The sequence below is a fragment of the Sturnus vulgaris genome, unplaced genomic scaffold (assembly GCF_052056855.1).
Source record: "Sturnus vulgaris isolate bStuVul1 unplaced genomic scaffold, bStuVul1.hap1 Scaffold_195, whole genome shotgun sequence".
NCBI classification, from domain to species: Eukaryota; Metazoa; Chordata; class Aves; order Passeriformes; family Sturnidae; genus Sturnus; species Sturnus vulgaris.
In genome coordinates this window covers 3808199-3825882 of record NW_028276170.1, presented here as the reverse complement: position 1 = coordinate 3825882, position 17684 = coordinate 3808199, and the positions used below count along the sequence as shown (strand labels likewise).

Below are 17684 nucleotides of genomic sequence, written 5' to 3'. Positions count from 1 at the left end.
GGCCCAGCTGCAGAGCCCACGGCCCAGCACAGTTCCTGGGGCACATCCTCACCAAGCAGTCAGCCATCCCCCAGGTCTGCCCTGTCTTCACCACGTGCTTCAGCTCCTTCCACTTGAGGAGCTCTGCGATAGCAAGGACGGCATTCCTGGAGGCCTGTGGGACAGCAGGAACTGGGAGATGGCTCCAGGGCCTGGGAAAGTTGACCTGGGGTGACTCTGCCTTTAGGGAGCTGCCAAAACATCCGGGAATGGCCCCCAGGTACAGGGATTGAGGCCCAAATGCCTGCTCTCCAACACCTTTGGGGACACACCTGTCCACACCTCGGTGTCCTGGCCTGGTGCTGAGCCCTGCTGGAGTGGGCAGGGCAGGTGCTGGCAATGCCAACTTGGCTCTGCAGGGACCCTTCCCTGGGCTGTGCTTGGGGAATGCTGCCCAAGGCCTGGAGCCCCAGGGGGGGTCAGCCACCCCTCTCCGTGTCAGTGCTCAGCCTTGGCAGCAGTGCCTGGCCCACCCTGGGGGCCTCGTCATTCATGGGGAGGATGAGCAGGGCCAGGACACTGCACGCAGTTCTTCATCCACTTCTTCCCCTTCCCCAGCCCTGCCCTCAGCAGCCTCTGAAGGAGCGCATGCAGCGCTCCCACACCCAGCTTTCCTCCTGGAAGGAACGAGGAAAGGTGAGCTTCAGGAGCAGCAGCTCCCTGCCCATAGTGATGTGAAAAACGAGGATCACTTTCCTGGTAAATTTTAAAAGGTTTAATTAAAAAGTAAACAAATAAGAGATTACGACAATAAAGCAAAGGGTTAATGTGGCTGAGTGCTGGGCATTCAGCCAAGGGCACACACTCAGAAAACTCTTCCTTAAATGCATCAATGTGTTGCACATTTATAGACCTTCATGCATTATTCAAAATCATCAACCCCAATCTGCAAATCAACTTTTTTTGTAGCCATCCTGTCCTACTCCCCATCAATAAATTCCTTCCCTGGAGTTCTAGATATCTTCATCCAGACAGGATAATCTAATGTCTTGGTTTAATTTGAATTTTTGAATTTCCTGGCCAACGCACCAAATAATGTTATAGTCTTGAGTTGCCAATTTAAATATACTCATTTTCTGTTGTGAGACAGAACCAGGAGCAAAAGAGCAAGTCAGGCCTAAAACTTAAAAGGGTATAAAAAACTTTATTAGCTACACAAAGAACGAAAAGCAAATTCAGAATAAGATCTTCAGACCACTCTTTCCTCCTGTTGGGGGTTGAATTGTTCCCTTTTCTTTCTGTGGAATTTTTCCCATTGTTATGCTAAGTACTTGTGGCTACACCTTAGTAGCAACAGTTTTCTCTTGCAGGGGGGTGGGGGGATGGGGGGACACCAGAAAAGGAAAAGGTGGGAGAGGGGTCTGGGGGGGGACTCTGCTCTCTCACTTCGCCCGTGGATTGAGAGGAAGACGCCCCGTGCTCGGATCTGGCATCTCCCCTGCCATCCCAGCGCTGAGATCCACGCTCCCTGCCTTTGGACATCGCTCTGCTGCTCTCCCACCTCACCCTGCTACCTCCGGACACTCTGCTGAGCACCACGACCGACACCGTGAGGGGGGAGTCACTCCCCCATCCCTCTCACCCCTGGGCTGCTGCCACCATCACTCCAGCCCCTCTTCAACTGTGAGGGACCTGCCCTGCCCCCACAGCACCGGTAACTGAGCACAGGGAGAGAGGGCTTTGGCCAAAGGGGCTGAAACTGAGCTATACTGTTCTGTTCTGTTGTCAGTTTTTACAGCTGTTGTTGTTTCAGCTATTTTGCCTTGTTAGATATCAGTAAAGAACTGTTATTTCTATCCCCATATCTTCTGCCTGACAGGCTCTGATTTGAAACTAAAATAATTAGAAAGGAGGGGGTTGCACTCTGCATCTCAGGAAAGGGGTTCTCGCCTTTCCTTAGAAAATACCTGTCTTTCAAACCAAGACAAGGTGACATTGGCCCGATGTCAGGCACCCACCAGAGCCACTCTGACCCTACCACTCGAGCTGCAAGGGAAGAGAAAGTTTAACCAGTAGCTCCAGGAGCAGATTAAGACAGGACGAGCAAACACACCAAACAGCAAAACGGGCGTCACAGACACAGCCTGGGCACAGCGAGGGAATTTATTACCAACCAAATCATAGCAACAGAAGGAAAAGAGAGAGAAATCTCTCCAAGCACTTCCCCCCACCCAATCGGGATCATCAGCTCACCAGGGCTCTGCCCAACGAGGGTCATTGGGGATCATCCAACACCGATCCTCCCATGGGGGATGGAGCTGGAGCAGAGCACGAAGCTCTTCCCACATTCAGGGCACTCACAGGGCTTCCCTTAGTGGTGACTCCGTTGGTGTCGGGTCAAGTGAGAGCTCTGTGAGAAGCTCTTCCCACACTCAGGACACTCGTAGGGCCTCTCCCCAGTGTGGATGCGCCGGTGGACAGTGAGGTTGCCATTTTGCTTGAATCCCTTCCCGCAGTCGGGGCAGCGGAAGGGCCTCTCCTCTGTGTGAATCCGCTCATGTAGGAGAAGATTGGAGCTGGTCTGAAACCTCTTCCCACACTTGGGACACTCGTAGGGCCTCTCCCCAGTGTGGCTGCGCTGGTGTTTTTTCAGGTCAGAGCTCCATCCAAAGTTCTTCCCACATTGCAAGCAGGAGTAGGGCCGTTCCCCACTGTGGACCACCTGGTGCCGGAGCAGGTCAGAGATCTCACTGAAGCCCTTCCCACATTTCCCACAGTCGTAGGGCCTCTCCCCAGTGTGGATCCTCTGGTGTTGGATCAGCTTGGAGCTCTGGCTGAAACCCTTCCCACATTCCCCACACTTGTAGGGCCGTTCCCCAGTGTGGATCCTTTGGTGTTCGATCAGCCTGCACCTGTAGCTGAAACCTTTCCCACATTCCAAGCACTTGTGGGGCTTCTCCCCTCCATGAGGCTTCTCCACCAGCTCTGAGCTCTGCCTGGATCTACGGCCACCTTCCCGGCTCAGGGAGGGTCTTTCCTCCTCGCAGCTCCCTGGGCTGAGTTTGCAGCCCCTCCTCGTGAGAGATCTCCGGGGCTTTTCTGCCTCCTCCATCCCCGCAATGAAAATTGAGCAATGAAAATTCCTGAGCAATGAAAATTCCTGGTTTAGGGGGAAATAACAAGAAAAGAGCTCCATAAACTGGGTGTTCCTCCTTGCCCAAGTTCATCTCTGGAAGTCATTAAGCATCTTGTGTCTCTAATAACCTCCCAAACACCAAGATTCCCACCCAAAACCCTCAAAACATTAAGACACGGATTAAAAACTCCCCAAATATAAATATTCAGCCAAATTCCCCTCCAAAAATATGCTGGGTTGAAAGCAAAACTAGTGAGAGACTCCAAGTCAAAAATACAATTTTTTAGGAAAAAAGATTGGAGAAATAAAATACATTCAATAGTACAAAAGAAAACAACTGACAGAATCAGAATACAACCTGACACCCCGCTAGTTAGGGTGGTGGTAGCAGTCCAGATGAAGTGGTCTTGTTGTAGTAGTGATGCTGTAGAAAGGTCTGGTAGCTCTTGTCCTCGGGAAACCAGTGGGGAAGGGCTGCCTTGGTGTTCCAAATCTCAGATTTTATCTAGGTAGGAAAGGCTTGGCTCCTCCCCCTGGCTGGAGCATCTCCCAATGGGATGATGGAATTTTATCAGTCATGCAGTGGCACTCAATGGCCCATTAACAGAAGATATCTTCCTGGAGGAAGGATGGGTTGTGGAAAAGATAAAGAACACTGCCCCACCTGGTTTTAACAGATGGCCCATTAGCAGAGGATATCTCCCACACAGATAAGGATCACTGCTCCACCTGGTTTTTTCCACCTCTTTTTGTTCTTTTGTTTCTTCCCGGGACCTCTGACTGGTGACTTCATGTTTGCTGCTGATTACCTCTCCCTTTTGAAGATGAAAATGGTAAAAGTGTCTTTGACCTGCCTTGCTGGATATTGTGAAGAGGAACAGTCATCTACTGCAAGTGGAAGTGTCACAGGTGGAGCAGAGTTCTGTGAGTGCTGCATCAAACCAGACCTCGTCAGACCTGCCAGAACAACTGGTCCATGCTGCCCTTCACTGCTCTGCCTGTTCCCCACTGTTTCATGCCAGAGTAATTTAACTGTTCTTAATTGGGTGTGTGTTTCACTCGAGCCAGTCCAGCAGAACCAGCAGAAAGCAGCCCCAGAATGAATGGGGCTCTGCAGAGGAGCCCCAGACTATTCATCAGCCTGCCCGCAGAACTGGCTCCAAATCTGAACCCTTGTGACCACACTCTGAAGAAGACACATTTCTGATATTTCTGAGGCACTTATGACTGAGGCACTGCATGTGCTTGTGCAGGGAAGAATCCCAAAGTTCTTTCTTACTTCAGGAAAAACCCTGCAGCAGTGCATACCCTGCATCTGCTATCAGCACATCCTGGCTGCACGTGCAGGAGAAGCAGCAGCAGCATTGGACACGTGGGTTTGTTAAGCTGAACTCCCCTACACTTTGAACAGTGCTCATCACAAACATATTTAATGGCACACCGATGCCATACATTTCTCCTAAAAGCCTCCCTTGTAACTAAACTTTGCTAGAAAGTTAATGCCGAGGATGAAGGAGCAACTTCGGTCTCAGTCCGGAGGTGGAGGGGTTCTAAACACTGACTTTCCGAGAGCAGCATCTCTCCTTAGGCTCTCAGGGTCACCCGAGTCGCCGCCGGGAGCGCGGTGCAGAAGCCGGCCCGGACTCAGCCGCAGCGCCGGGCACCGCGCATCGCTGCTCTGCAGGGCGACCCGCACGTCCTCCAGCAGCTGCCGCAGGCTGCCCTTCTCCTGCTGCAGCTCGGCCATGCGCTCCTCGGCCCGCTCCAGCGCCACCATCTCCTCGCAGCGCTCTCGGGAGCAGGGCCCCGGCGGCCGCCGCTCGGGCTCGGCGGGGGCTGCGCGGGCGGATGTGGCTCTCGATGTGCTCGCCCTCCCGGCCCAGCGGCAGCCGCGGCCCCGCGCGGGTGCTGAAGTGGCCGCAGAGCCGCGCGTGGAGCTGGCGGAAGGTGAGCTCGGCCCAGAGCCCGTCCCACAGCCCCGCGCACTCCTCGGGCTCCGCCGCCTCCTCCGGCCCCAGCGCCCGGCACAGCGTGCGGGACTCCTCGCCGGGGATGCGGCCCGGCCCGGCGCAGTCCCGCTGCTGGAAGATCTCCTGCAGGGACTGCTCCGGGCCGCTGGCCAGCACGACCATCTCGATCTCCACGCCGCGCTCCAGCCCGTAGCGGTGGGCGAGGGCGCTGAGCAGCCACTGCGTGCGCCGGGCCGGCCGCCCGGAGGGGTCCCAGCCCTCAGGCGGCTCCATCGCGCCCGCCCGGCCCGCGGCGCTGCCCGAGCATCCTGAGCGCCGCCCGCCCGAGCGCTCGGCCCCGGCCCCGGCAAGGAGCGCCCGGCTCGCCCCGCACGGAGCCGCGTCCGCCTTTGTCCGGCAGGAGCAGGGACTCGGGCAAAGCGGGCAGGTGCCGCCCTGCTCCCCTTGTCTGCCAAGCCCGAGCCCCAAGTGTGGTTCTTATTTCTTAGCTAATTTCTCCCTGGTTTCTCTCTAACACAAGCAAGACAATAGCATGGCACAATCCAGTTTGACAAGTAAGGCTTGTGAACGAGTGAGTGCTTCCACTAAATTAAAAACTCAATGTGCTTGAACGCCGACCTTCTGTTCGCTCAGGCTATCTCACCTCTGTAGATGAGGTGACTTCCTGGTGTTGGTGTGTGGATGTTAAGCGGTCTGTGTTAGAGATGAGTAAGTGTTCAACTCGTTCAAACGAGCTGCCCAAAGCAGTGATTTTGGTCTCTCTTTGCCTGGGAAGTAGGACCGGGGTTGTTGAACGCAGGCAGCAGCACGAGCAGAGCTCCTCCAGCAGCAGGGACACGCCAGGAGCCAGAGGGGACCGTGGCACCAGAGGGGACCGTGGCACCAGCCTTGCCCGAGGCCTGAACAGGCTGCCAAAGTCAGGTGGTGCTGACAGGCTGCGTTAACAGCCCAGGCAAGGCGTGGTGAGGAGCCAGGGCTGGGGGCCACCCAAGGAGTCCTGTCAAGAGCAAATCGTTCTAATATTCTCTCTAGGGCAAAAAAGGAGCAAACGAGTCCAGCTGATATGAGAGGAAAAAGAATTCAAGTTCGTTTAAAACGCTGCTTAATACAGGTTTGGGTTTCTTTTGAGTGAACTGGTGTTAATAAATATTCGGTCCCATATGATGGGGTTTCTCTGCAAATAGGCCTTGATGAAAAATTTCTGACCACCTTTAGTTTTGCTCTTTCCTAAGTTGAACACCCGAGTAGCTTTGTTGACGAATGGAGAATTGTTTGTAGCTCAGTTTTTCTCAGGAGGAGCCTTAGATTTTAGTACAGGAGGAAGGAAAGGCAAAGGTTTGAAAGCCTTCCCGTGCTGAAGTGACACACTTTGAGAGGAGTCTGTGAGGAGATGTCCCCTCAGGCACTGCCAGGGCTGTTTGCCTCCAATGCAGGCTCAGTATTCTGGGAGTTCCACAAGCCTCAGCTGCCACTGTATTTTCCTCTGAATATATCTTGTTGTGCAGTACACAGGGAGAATATTTTGTGCTAGATTCTCCTCAGGGCTTTGAGGTGAATCTCAGTAATAGTCGTGATTTTCATGTCCAGATGTACTTTTTATAGATAATAAGGAAAAGGGAAGAGGTACCATGGAAAATTAGTTGCTCAAAATGTGAGTGGCCAACCACACAAAAAATTAAGTCTGAACTGAAGAAGATTTTTATTGTTTTCCCTCGATAGGTGGAGTAAAACACGCAGTGCTAAAAATGTTCTTTGAAGAGATTCAGCCAGCACCCAGGTGTATGAAAATCAAAACAGCAAAGGATGAGGCAGGGCATGGGAAGCATTTTTAGCCCTTCCTGTTGAAGGCCCAACAGTATGAAAACTGCCTCTGGATGTTATCCATAGATACCATATGTTATTTGTAGAGAAGAGCAGATGCCCCAAGCTGTTGGTGGCCCTGACTAGCAGGGGATGTGTCTTAGGTCACAGATGTGACCAAAAGTATGTATTCTATCACCATATGTGGGACAGTGATCCTTATCTGTGTGGGAGATATCCTCTGCTAATGGGCCATCTGTTAAAACCAGGTGGGGCAGTGTTCTTTATCTTTACTGCAATCTATCCTTCCTCCAGGAAGATATCTTCTGTTCATGGGCCATTGAGTGCCACTGCATGACTGATAAAATTCCATCATCCCATTGGGAGATGCTCCAGCCAGGGGGAGGAACCAAGCCTTTCCTACCTAGATAAAAACTGAGATTTGGAACACCAAGGCACCTTTTTCCACTGGATTCCGGAGGAAAACTGGACCTTTCTGCATCATCATTAACCTTTGGAGGAAAACTGCACCCCTCTACAGGAGCACTGCTTCACCTGAACCACATCTGTCACTCCAGGAGGACTGCAGCCACCATTTATTGGGACTGCTACCAACAGCCTGACTGACAGAGCGTCAGGTTGTATTCTGACTAGGTCAGTGTTTTGGGTTTGTTCTTTATAATACTGTATTTCTATTTTAATTTACCTGGTGAAGAACTGTTATCCCTATAGCCATATCTTTGCCTATGAGCCCCTTAATTTCAAAATTTTAATAATTTGGAGGGAGGGCGTTTACATTCTCCATTTCAAAGAGAGGCTTGTGCCTTTCTTAGCAGACCCCTGTCTTTCAAACCAAGACAGGAGGATTTTGGGTCTGAATCTTGGTGTTTGGGAGGTTCTTACAGACACAAGATGCCCAAAGACTTCCAGAGATGAACTTGGGCAAGGAGGAACACCCAGTCCATGGAGCTCTCTTGTTTTTTCCCCAAACCAGGATTTTCTATTCCCAAGGTGTGGGCAGATGGAGGAGGAGAAAAAGCCCCGGAGATCCCACTTGAGGAGGGGCTGCACACCCAGCCCAGGGAGCTGCGAGGAGGAAAGACCCTCCCTGAGCCGGGAAGGCGGCCGGAGATCCAGGCAGAGCTCAGAGCTGGTGGAGAAGCCTCCTGGAGGGGAGAAGCCTCACAAGTGCTTGGAATGTGGGAAGGGTTTCAGCTGGAGCTCAGGGCTGATGCAACACCAGATGATCCACATTGGGGAAAAGCCCTACGAGTGTGGGAAATGCAGGAAGAGCTTCAGCACTATTTCTTATCTGATGCAGCACCAGGTGATCCACACAGGGGAACGGCCCTACACCTGCTTGCAATGTGGGAAGAGCTTTGGATGGAGCTCTGCCCTGAAATACCACCAGCGCATCCACACTGGGGAGAGGCCCTACGAGTGTCCCAGGTGTGGGAAGAGGTTTCAGAGAAGCTCCACTCTCATCAGACATGAGCGGATTCACACAGAGGAGAGGCCCTTCCGCTGCCCCGACTGCGGGAAGGGATTCAAGCACAACTCCACCCTCACTGTCCACCGGCGCATCCACACTGGGGAGAGGCCCTACGAGTGTCCTGAGTGTGGGAAGAGCTTTTCTGACAGATCAACCTTTACCAGACACCAACGGAGTCACCACTAAGGGAAGCCCTGTGAGTGCCCCGAGTGTGGGAAGAGCTTCGTGCTCTGCTCCAGCTCCATCCCCCATGGGAGGATCGGTGTTGGTGATCCCCAGTGACCCCCGTTGAGCAGAGCCCTGGTGATCCGTGGTCCTGGTGATCCGTGTTGGGAAGACACCTGGCTGGGGGGGGTCTCTGCATCATCCTGTCTCCCTGTGGGCACCTGGATGAACACAGGGGCAGGAACGTCCATCAGGGCTCAAACTGACATTGGGAATTCCTTGAGGAGAGCAGATTTGTTGACTTTGATCCCCAGAAAATCTGTGTTCAATCCTATCTCCTGCTGGCATCCAGGAATACTGAACAGTCTTGGAGACCTTTTCCAGCCTCACTGATTCCAGGATTTTCATTTCCTATTGTCCAAGGTTGTCTTTCACACCCAAATGGTGATGAACTGAGGCAAAGACCAAGATTTTGGAGTCAGCGGGGTAGAAAGTCCTCCAAAAAATGTTTTTCCCTCCCACTCACACATAGGACCTCAGCTCACACAGACACGGAAATCCTTTTCTTTTAGCCTCGATTTGCTTTTCATTTCTCTTCATCCTTTTAAAACAACCAACACGGGTGAAAATAAAGACACTGAACTGAGACATGGGTGTGGATACGGAGGGACAAAGACATGGTGGGGCACAGACATGGAGAGTTGAATCATGGCTTTAAAGAGTTAAGATTTTTGCTAAGGGTAGAAGGAGTTTCCATGGCCAAGATGTGAGTTAGGTAGGTAATTACTTGATGCTTAGGCAAGAGCTAATTGGTATAATTATCTGCTATTATGAACTTATGTATGGAAGAACATAAAATAATAAACCGTTAATCATGAAGCACGAGGCCTTGGATCATGCCAGAGGTTCACTGAGACCTGATGAAGACTCTCCTGACTTCATCCATCGAGACCACTGACCCATTTCGAGAGCACCAACCCAATTCAAGAGAAGAACTGTGCACGGGTGAAGGACGAATGGGCTCATTTTAATATGGGGTGGGGATGGGAGGTGCTGGGGTTATGCACATGTATTGTATGTAAGATCTGGGGCAATAAATAGAGGGCAAAGAACCTTGTTCGGGGCGGTCACGCCTTTGGGAGGTGACTCCCGTGCCGGTGAATAAACACACCACTTTGTAACTTTAATTAGTTACAGCGCCTTTGTCCGTGATTATACCGGTTTTTAACGATTCAGGGGGACAAACTGCGGTCCCGTGGGGACACTGCAGGGACATCGTAGTGACCCAAAACAGGACAGGCGACCTCAGGGTGGCCCTGATGTCCCCAAGGCAAGGCACCAAGGTTCCCAGTGTCCCTTGGGGTGACAGTGCCGCCCCCATTGTCCCCACCCTGTCCCTGCATCCCGGGCCACCTCCAGCTTTCGCATCACCTCCTTGTGTCCCTCCACCGAGGTCCCCAAGGCCACCACGATGTCCCCGAGGGCCTGGGCAGCTCTGGGGAACCCCTGTCGCCATGTCCCACATGTGTCACCATCATGTCCCTGTTAACAGCGTCTACCAAGTACCCCAGGTGCCATGTCACTGTGTCCAGCTGCCCCTGGACATTGTGGTGACCTTGCTGGTGGCCGCGGTGGCCTCGGCGCTGACCCTGGTGGTCACCACCTGCTGGGTGCGGTCTCGCAGATGCTGGGCCATGGCTCGGTGCTCATGGGCACTGCTGGCCAGGTGTCACCACAATGTCACCGAGGCCTGCAGGGTCACCTGGCAGGACACGGCCACCGTGCCCAGGGCCAGCAGCAGGTGACTGTCCTCGGCCACCCCCAGCACAGCGTGCGCCGAGTCCAGGAACACTGTGGGGACATGGGGACACCGCACAGGTGGCACTGGGGACACGGCAGCAGGGCAACCAGCACAGTGGCACCTGAGCAGTGGCACCAAGAACACCCCAGAGCCACCAGCCCAGGGCTGCCCCAGTGTCACCATCCCAGTGCCACCCGTTCAGTCTCAGTGTCACCAGCCCAGTGTCCCCAGTTCAATCCCAGTGTCCCCAGTTCAACCCCAGCGCCACCAGAGCTGCCCCAGTGTCCCCAGTCCTGTCCCAGTGTCACCAGCTCACTGTTCCCAGTTCCTTCCCAGCCCAGTGTCACTGCCCCATTGCCACCATACCAATTTCACCATCCCAGTGCTCCCAGTTCCCTCCCAGTGTCTCCAGTCCATCCCAGTGTCCAGTGTCTCCAGTCCATCCCAGTGTCCCCCATCCTGTCCCAGTGTCCCTGTCCCAGTGCTCCTAGTTGTGTCCCAGTGTCACCAGTTCCATCCCAATGCCACCAGTTGTGTCCCAGTGTCACCATCCCAGTGCTCCCAGTTCAATCTGTCTCCAGTTCCCTCCCAGTGCCACCACCCTATTGTCCCCATACCAAAGTCACCATCTCAATGTCACCAAACCAGTTCCCTCCCAGTGCTCCCAGTGCCATCCCAGTGTGCCCCATCCTGTCCCAGTGCTCTTGTCCCAGTGCTCCCAGTTGTGTCCCAGTGCCACCAGTTCCCTCTCAGTGTCACCATCCCAGTGCTTCCAGTCCCATCCCAGTGCTACCCCCCCATTGTCACCATACCAGTGTCACCAACCCAGTGCTACCAGTTCTGTCTGTCACCACCCAAGTGCCACCAGCCTGGTATCACTAACCCAGTTCCAGCCCAGTGTCCCCAGTCCTATCGCAGTGCCACCAGTCCTGTCCCAGTACCACATCCCCAGTGTCCCCATACCAATGTCATCACCAGCCCAGTGTCCCCAGTGCCATCCCAGTGTCCCCCAGCCTGTCCTAGTCTTCTTGTCCCAGTTGTCCCAGTTGTGTCCCTGTGCCAGCCCAGTGCCACCCCGTCATTGACCCGTACCAGTGTCCCCAGCCCAGTGCCACCGGTCCTGTCCCAGTGCCACTAGCCCAGTGGTCCCAGTGCCAGCCCAGTGCTCCCAGTGCCAGCTCAGGGTCACCAACCCAGTGTGGCCAGTTCCATCCCAGTGCCACCAGTTCTGTCCCAGTGTCACCAATCCAGTGTCACTGGTCCTGTCCCAGTGTCCCCAGTGCCATCTCAGCATCACCAGTGCCACCCATGGCACCACCCCAGTGTCCCCAGTTCAGTCTCAGTGTCCTCAGTCCTGTCCCAGTGTCACCAGCCCAGTGCTCCCAGTTGTATCCCAGTGCCCCCAGTTCCATCCCAGTTCCATCCCAGTGTCACCAACTCATTGTCCCCAAAACAATGTCACCATCTCAATGTCACCAAACCAGTTCCTTCCCAGTGCTCCCAGTGCCAGCCCAGTGTCCCCATCCTGGGACAGGGGAAGGTCTCTACTGGTCCATATTGGTCTGTAAAGGTCTGTACTGGTCCATACTGGTCTCTACTGGTTTATACTCACACAGAGCACCATCAGCCCGACGGCCAGCCCATGCCCACCCTGGAGCCCAGCTCACCTAAACTGGTCTGCACTGGTTGGTACTGCTCTATACTGGTTTATTCTGGTCCATACTGGTTTATAGTGGTCTATACAGGATTTTACTAGTTTATACTGGTTTATACTGGTCCATACTGGTTTTTACTCACACACGGCACTGCACAGCACCATCAGACCCATGGCCAGCCTGTGCCCAGCCTGTAGCCATCTCTGGCACTGCCGTGCCTGTTCCTCCTCCCACTCCACCATCATCACTGCTGCCTCAGACAGGACCCCTTGGAGAGGAATGTTGAATTTGTCTTTACAAATGAGCTCTGGATCTGCCTGTAGATAAGGCTAGCACTGAGAGATAAAAGAAATTATGGGATGGATTCCACTGATTGATGAATGGAAAGAGATATTTGCCTTTACAAACAAACTGTAGGGCTGCTGATAAATCAAATTGGATATTGAAAGATGAAAGAAGCAACGGGGGGGGGGGCAAACTATGAATTCTATAAGAATTAAAAATGAAAAGGGAGGGTTCTACATTAGAGGGGAATTTCAGGTATCAGGCGTTCCGGGAAGTCTGTGCCTCTCAAGTACCTCAGCCAATGGGGAAAGAGAGAGGGAAATGCGGCCGGGAATATAGGATAAAAAGGAGGCTGCGTCCTCCAAAATTGTAGAGATCCCAGGGGAATGTCCCATGGCCTCTCCCTTTATTCGAATAAAGCAAAAAGGACTCCTCTGTCTCCTTTTTGGACATAAACCTCTGGTGTTTGTGGATTAATTTTCCTGACAATTTTGGGGGCTCGTCCGGGATCTTTCCACCGTCCGGGGCAGCGAGTGGAGCTGAAGGCGCCTCACCCAGTTCGGGTGATCAGCTCCCCTCGGTGCCGGCCGGTACCGGGCGATTGATTGGGTTCCCGAGACTGTCCAGGAGACAGACGAGTGGCGGACCAGGGGGGTCCGTGAAGAGTCCGCAGGGAAGGACCACTGAAAATCTCACCAGTGAGTAAAATGGGATCTTCGGGGACCAAAGCTGGGAGGGCACCCATGGAGGGTAGCACAGGTAAAACAGGGCACCCAGAGAGGGTTGGAAAGGTGAAGCCGCGAAGGGGCCCCGGCAAAAGGGATGACGATCCCATAATACCCCCGGAGAGTCCCTTGGGGAGAATGCTGAGGTCTTGGGAGAGATTGTATATTCACCCAGACATAACTATGGAAATGATGGTAAAATATTGTTATTTTGTGTGGCCAGAGTATAAGTTGGCAAGGGGACTTATATGGCCACCTTATGGAACAGATAAAATTAATTTGTGTCTAATTTTGTGGAGGCATTTAAGGAAATTTATATGTTAAGGAAAAAAAAAAGAAAAAGGAGAAGAGGAAAGTGGTGAGGATTGGGATGTTTTTCAGCACCTTCCCCCGTCTTGTCCTCCAGTGTTGCCAGCTTATCCAGGGCCAGCTGCAGGTCGTCTGTATCCTCAACTTCCAGAGCAAAGGGATCAGGAGAATGTTATTCCTACAGCCCCACCTGAGAAGGATAAGGGGGAGGGGAGCAGCATGTTGTATCACCCCCCAGAACTAGAATTTGAACTCAGTTTAGGGCATCAGAAGCCCCCCAAGAGACAGGGGTACACCAGATGCCACTCTGTCAAGTTCCTTTGGGGGGTCAAGGGGGAGGATTTGGGTTTGTAATTGTACCACTCACTACCCAGGATATAAGAGGGTTGAAAAAAGAATTACCCCCATATTTGGATGATCCCATAGGGGTGGGGGAAAAGATAGAGAAATATTTGGGAAATGTGGATTATACGTGAAAGGATTGGGATTTTCTTTTGGGAATTTTGTTTGGGTCATCAGAGAAACGAATGATTTTGCAGAAAGCTCGGCAGCTGTGGGAGGATGAACACCCACAAGCAGCAGGGGGGGCTGGACCCAATGCACCTACGGTGGGTGATGCCATCCCCCAGGCAGACCCCCAGTGGGACCCAAATAACCAGGCCAGTCTGGCTCACCGTGATTGCCGTGCTTATTTGATCAGGGCAATCAAGTCTGCGGCTCCCAGAACGAACAACATAGCTAAGGCTCTGTCGTTGGAACAGGAGAAACAGGAAAGCCCTCATTGGTTGGAGAGGATTAGGGATGCCTTGAGGAAGCACGGGGGGATGGATCCTGAAGGGCCAGCCTTCAACACATTGCTTAAAGTACAATTTGTTACTAAAGCCTGGCCTGATATAAGGAAAGGAGTACAAAAAGATGAAAAGTGCAAAATAAGCCTCTAGAGGAATTGGTTAGAAAAACACAGCAGATATATGTAAGAAGGGATGAGGAAAAGGCAGAAGCTAAAGCAAAGATGATGGCAGAGTTTTTGCAGCCCCGGAGGAATAAACCACAGGGTCCAAGGGTCCCCAGGGACAGAGGGGACGGGGTCGGCCACAAGGAAGGGGCAGAGGGATTCCCTCCTCGGCAGGGGACAGCCGACCCAAACAGCGGCTGGGGAAGAACCAGTGTGCTGTCTGCAGGGCAGAAGGGCATTGGAAAAACGAGTGTCCGCAGAAACAACTGGACCCTGAGGAGGAGGAAGTCCAGAGTATAATGGAAATGGATTGTTAGGGGTGTCAGGGGCTCCTATTATACCAAAGACCCACCACTCAGGAGCCCTTGATAACTTTTAAGATGGGTCCGGATCGAGAGGAGGTGTGTTTTCCCACCCACGGGGGCCTCTCCATCCACCTTAAATTTTATACCTAAGGGGGGGAAATTGTCAGAAAGATCCTTGGTTATTCAAGGAGTAAGCGGGAAGGATGAGCGAGTGCATTTTATTCAACCGCTGTTAATAGATGTGGGGGACAGATTTGAACTGCATGAATTCTTGTTTGTTCCTAATTGTGATTATAATTTACTGAGAAGAGATTTGATGGCTACAATGGGAATGCAAATTAGCATTGTAAAAAAGTGACACGGAGTCCGAAACTGTGATATCTTTGTGTAAAATGTCTGAGAAGGCCTACGCTGAAATAAATCAGGAAGTATGGGCAGCCCCAGGGGCAAATTGGTTAAGGCCCCAGTCTTGGCTCTTCCAGATGCAGAAAAAGAATTTCAGCTATATGTGGATGTCAAACAGGGTCATGCTAAAGGAATTTTGGTGCAAGAGCATGGGGGAACACGGAGGCCTGTTGCCTGTTTTTCTAAGTTGTTAGAGCCGGTGGCCAGAGGCGGCCCCATTGTCTGCAGAACTGTGCAGCCACAGCTCTGATGGTGGCTGAGGCCCGAAAGCTGACAAGGGGAGGGCATCTCATTGTTAAAGTCCCACATCAGATTAAAGCTTTGTTAACTGAGAGAGCCTCTAAGTGGATGACGAGTGCTCGATTATTACAGTATGAATCTTGTTTAATGGAACAGGAGGATTTAGAATTTAAAGGTGGGGAAATTTTTAATCCAGCCTCTTATTTAAATGGCCCTGGAGAAAAGGGGGGCCAGGAAGAAATCCATGATTGTATCCAGGTTATAGACCTCCAGACACGGGCTAGGGAAGATCTACGGGATATTCCCTGGCCTGAGGGAGAGAATGTGTTCATTGCTGGGTCCTCCAAGGTGGTAGAAGGGAAACGATTTACAGGATACTCTATCGTGAATGGGAAACAATTCAAGGAAGGGGGGAGGTTACCACACACCTGGTCAGCTCAGACAGCAGAGCTGTACGCGCTTGTGAGAGCCTGTGAATTATACCAGGACTAGACAGTAAATATCTTTACTGATTCTAAATATGCATATGGGGTAATACATGCATTTGGAAAACTATGGGAAGAAAGAGGTTTATTAAGCTGCAGAGTAAAGACGTTAGCTCACGAGAACTTAATCTCTCGCCTATTGGAGGCAGTGAATTTACCAAAAAGGGTGGCAATAATCCACATTAAGGGGCATCAGGCAGGATGGTCGGAGGAGGCAATAGGAAATCGACTGGCTGATGAAGAAACTCGAAAAGCTGCATTGTTGCCAGAAGTCTCTAAGATCCTGCCTTTGCTCCCAGTAACTGCACCACTGCCAGAGAAACTCTCTTTTCCAACAGAGGAACTTGAGATAATTAAAAAGAGTGGGGCAGAGGAAAGAGAAAATAATTGGTTTACAAGGGATGGTAAGCAGTGGATACCAAAAGCTCGAGCCTTACAATTGTTAAAACAACTTCATGAAGGGAGTCATTGGGGCTCCCGAGGACTGGCAGAAGCCTTCCTCAAAATGAACGCTGCTGTTGGTCTCTTTAGCCTGGCAAAGCGAGCCACTGAAGGCTGTTTGACTTGTGCTAAAACCAACAACAAAGTTACAAAGAAACTGGCCAGGGGAGGGAGGCGTTGGGCAGTACGTCCCTTCCAGAGATGCCAGGTGGATTTTACTGAAATGCCTCAACTGGCAAGATTTAAATATCTTCTGGTAATAGTATGTCAATTAACCGGGTGGCCAGAAGCATTTCCAACTGTTTCAGCAACTACAGGATCAGTTGTTAAAGTATTTTTGGAACAAATAATTCCAAGATATGGGATGGTGGAAGCAATAGATTCAAATAGGGAAACTCATTTTACAGGAAAAATTCTTCAAGGAGTTATGACTGCTTTAGGGATACAGTGGAACCTCCATACCCCCTGGCACCTACAGAGTTTGGGTCAGGTTGAGAGGATGAATGGAGAAATAAAGAAACATCTCCTGAAGCTGGTGATAGAAACTAAAATGCCATGGGTACGGCTCCTGCCCCTGGCTTTAGCAAGGATAAGAGCCAAACCCAGGGGAGATATTCAATTATCTCCCTTTGAATTGATGTTTGGAATTCCTTACCCTTGTAATTCTCAGCCGAGTGGGGGGATAGAGATAAGTGATGTGTATTTAAAACAATATGTGGCTCGGATAGTGTCTCTTGTGAAATCTCTTGGACAGGAAGCTCAGCTGGCACAGACCCTGCCTTTGGACTTTGCTGTTCACAACATCCAACCGGGACACTGGGTCCTGGTTAAGGAGTGGGAAGAAGCACCACTGGTGGCCAAGTGGCGTGGACCTTTCCAGGTGTTGCTGAGCACAGACACAGCCATCAAGACAGCTGAACACGGCTGGACCCATCACACTCGGGCCAAGGTCTCTGCAGCCCCAGAGATTTGGACATCTCAGCTGCAGGAGAAGGACGGGAAGCCACGACTGACACTCGGCAGGAGGGGACTGGAGCAGCAGCCAGGGCGTCGACATCGGGGGAAGCCTCGTGTGCCCACCCACAGAGTGCCTGCTGAAATAGTCTGTGTGGGCATCCCTCCTCTCAGATCTCCAGGCACTGGGGGCCAACCCTTGCTGTCATTGTTTTCTTTATGTTGAGCTGTTTCTGTGCCTTCACTCGCCACAAGTGGTGTGGAAGACAACGTGAAAGTAAAAATGAAGTTAGGAAATTAGATTACACAATCAGAATGTTTCTCTTAATAATGTTCCCTTTATATTATCAGTTAGGTTGGGGCCAAGAATGGGAAAATATTTTTTTGACCTTAGGAGAAGAAGTAGCAAAAACCTTTAACCTTAGCAATTGTTGGGTCTGTGGAGGTTCAGGAGAATCTGAAAACGGGCCATGGGTGGCCAGCCCAGTAAAACCTCAACAGTAGATTAGCACCCTGAGTAAAGTCTGTAATGGAACAGGATTTTGGGATGAAGAAGGAAGTCCATGGCGGCTTCATTCTTCT

At 51.8% G+C, this 17684-nt stretch overlaps 1 protein-coding gene across 1 annotated transcript in view; it reads left to right on the top strand.

Moving 5' to 3' along the window:
* Window positions 1–8563, top strand: part of LOC148218015 (uncharacterized) — a 113578-nt gene extending 105015 nt beyond the window's left edge. Inside the window, 1 exon segment of the mRNA XM_088158030.1 lies at window positions 8055–8563. Within this exon segment, the coding sequence (XP_088014156.1) occupies window positions 8055–8563 (509 nt within the window).
* The last annotated feature ends 9121 nt before the right edge of the window (window positions 8564–17684 follow it).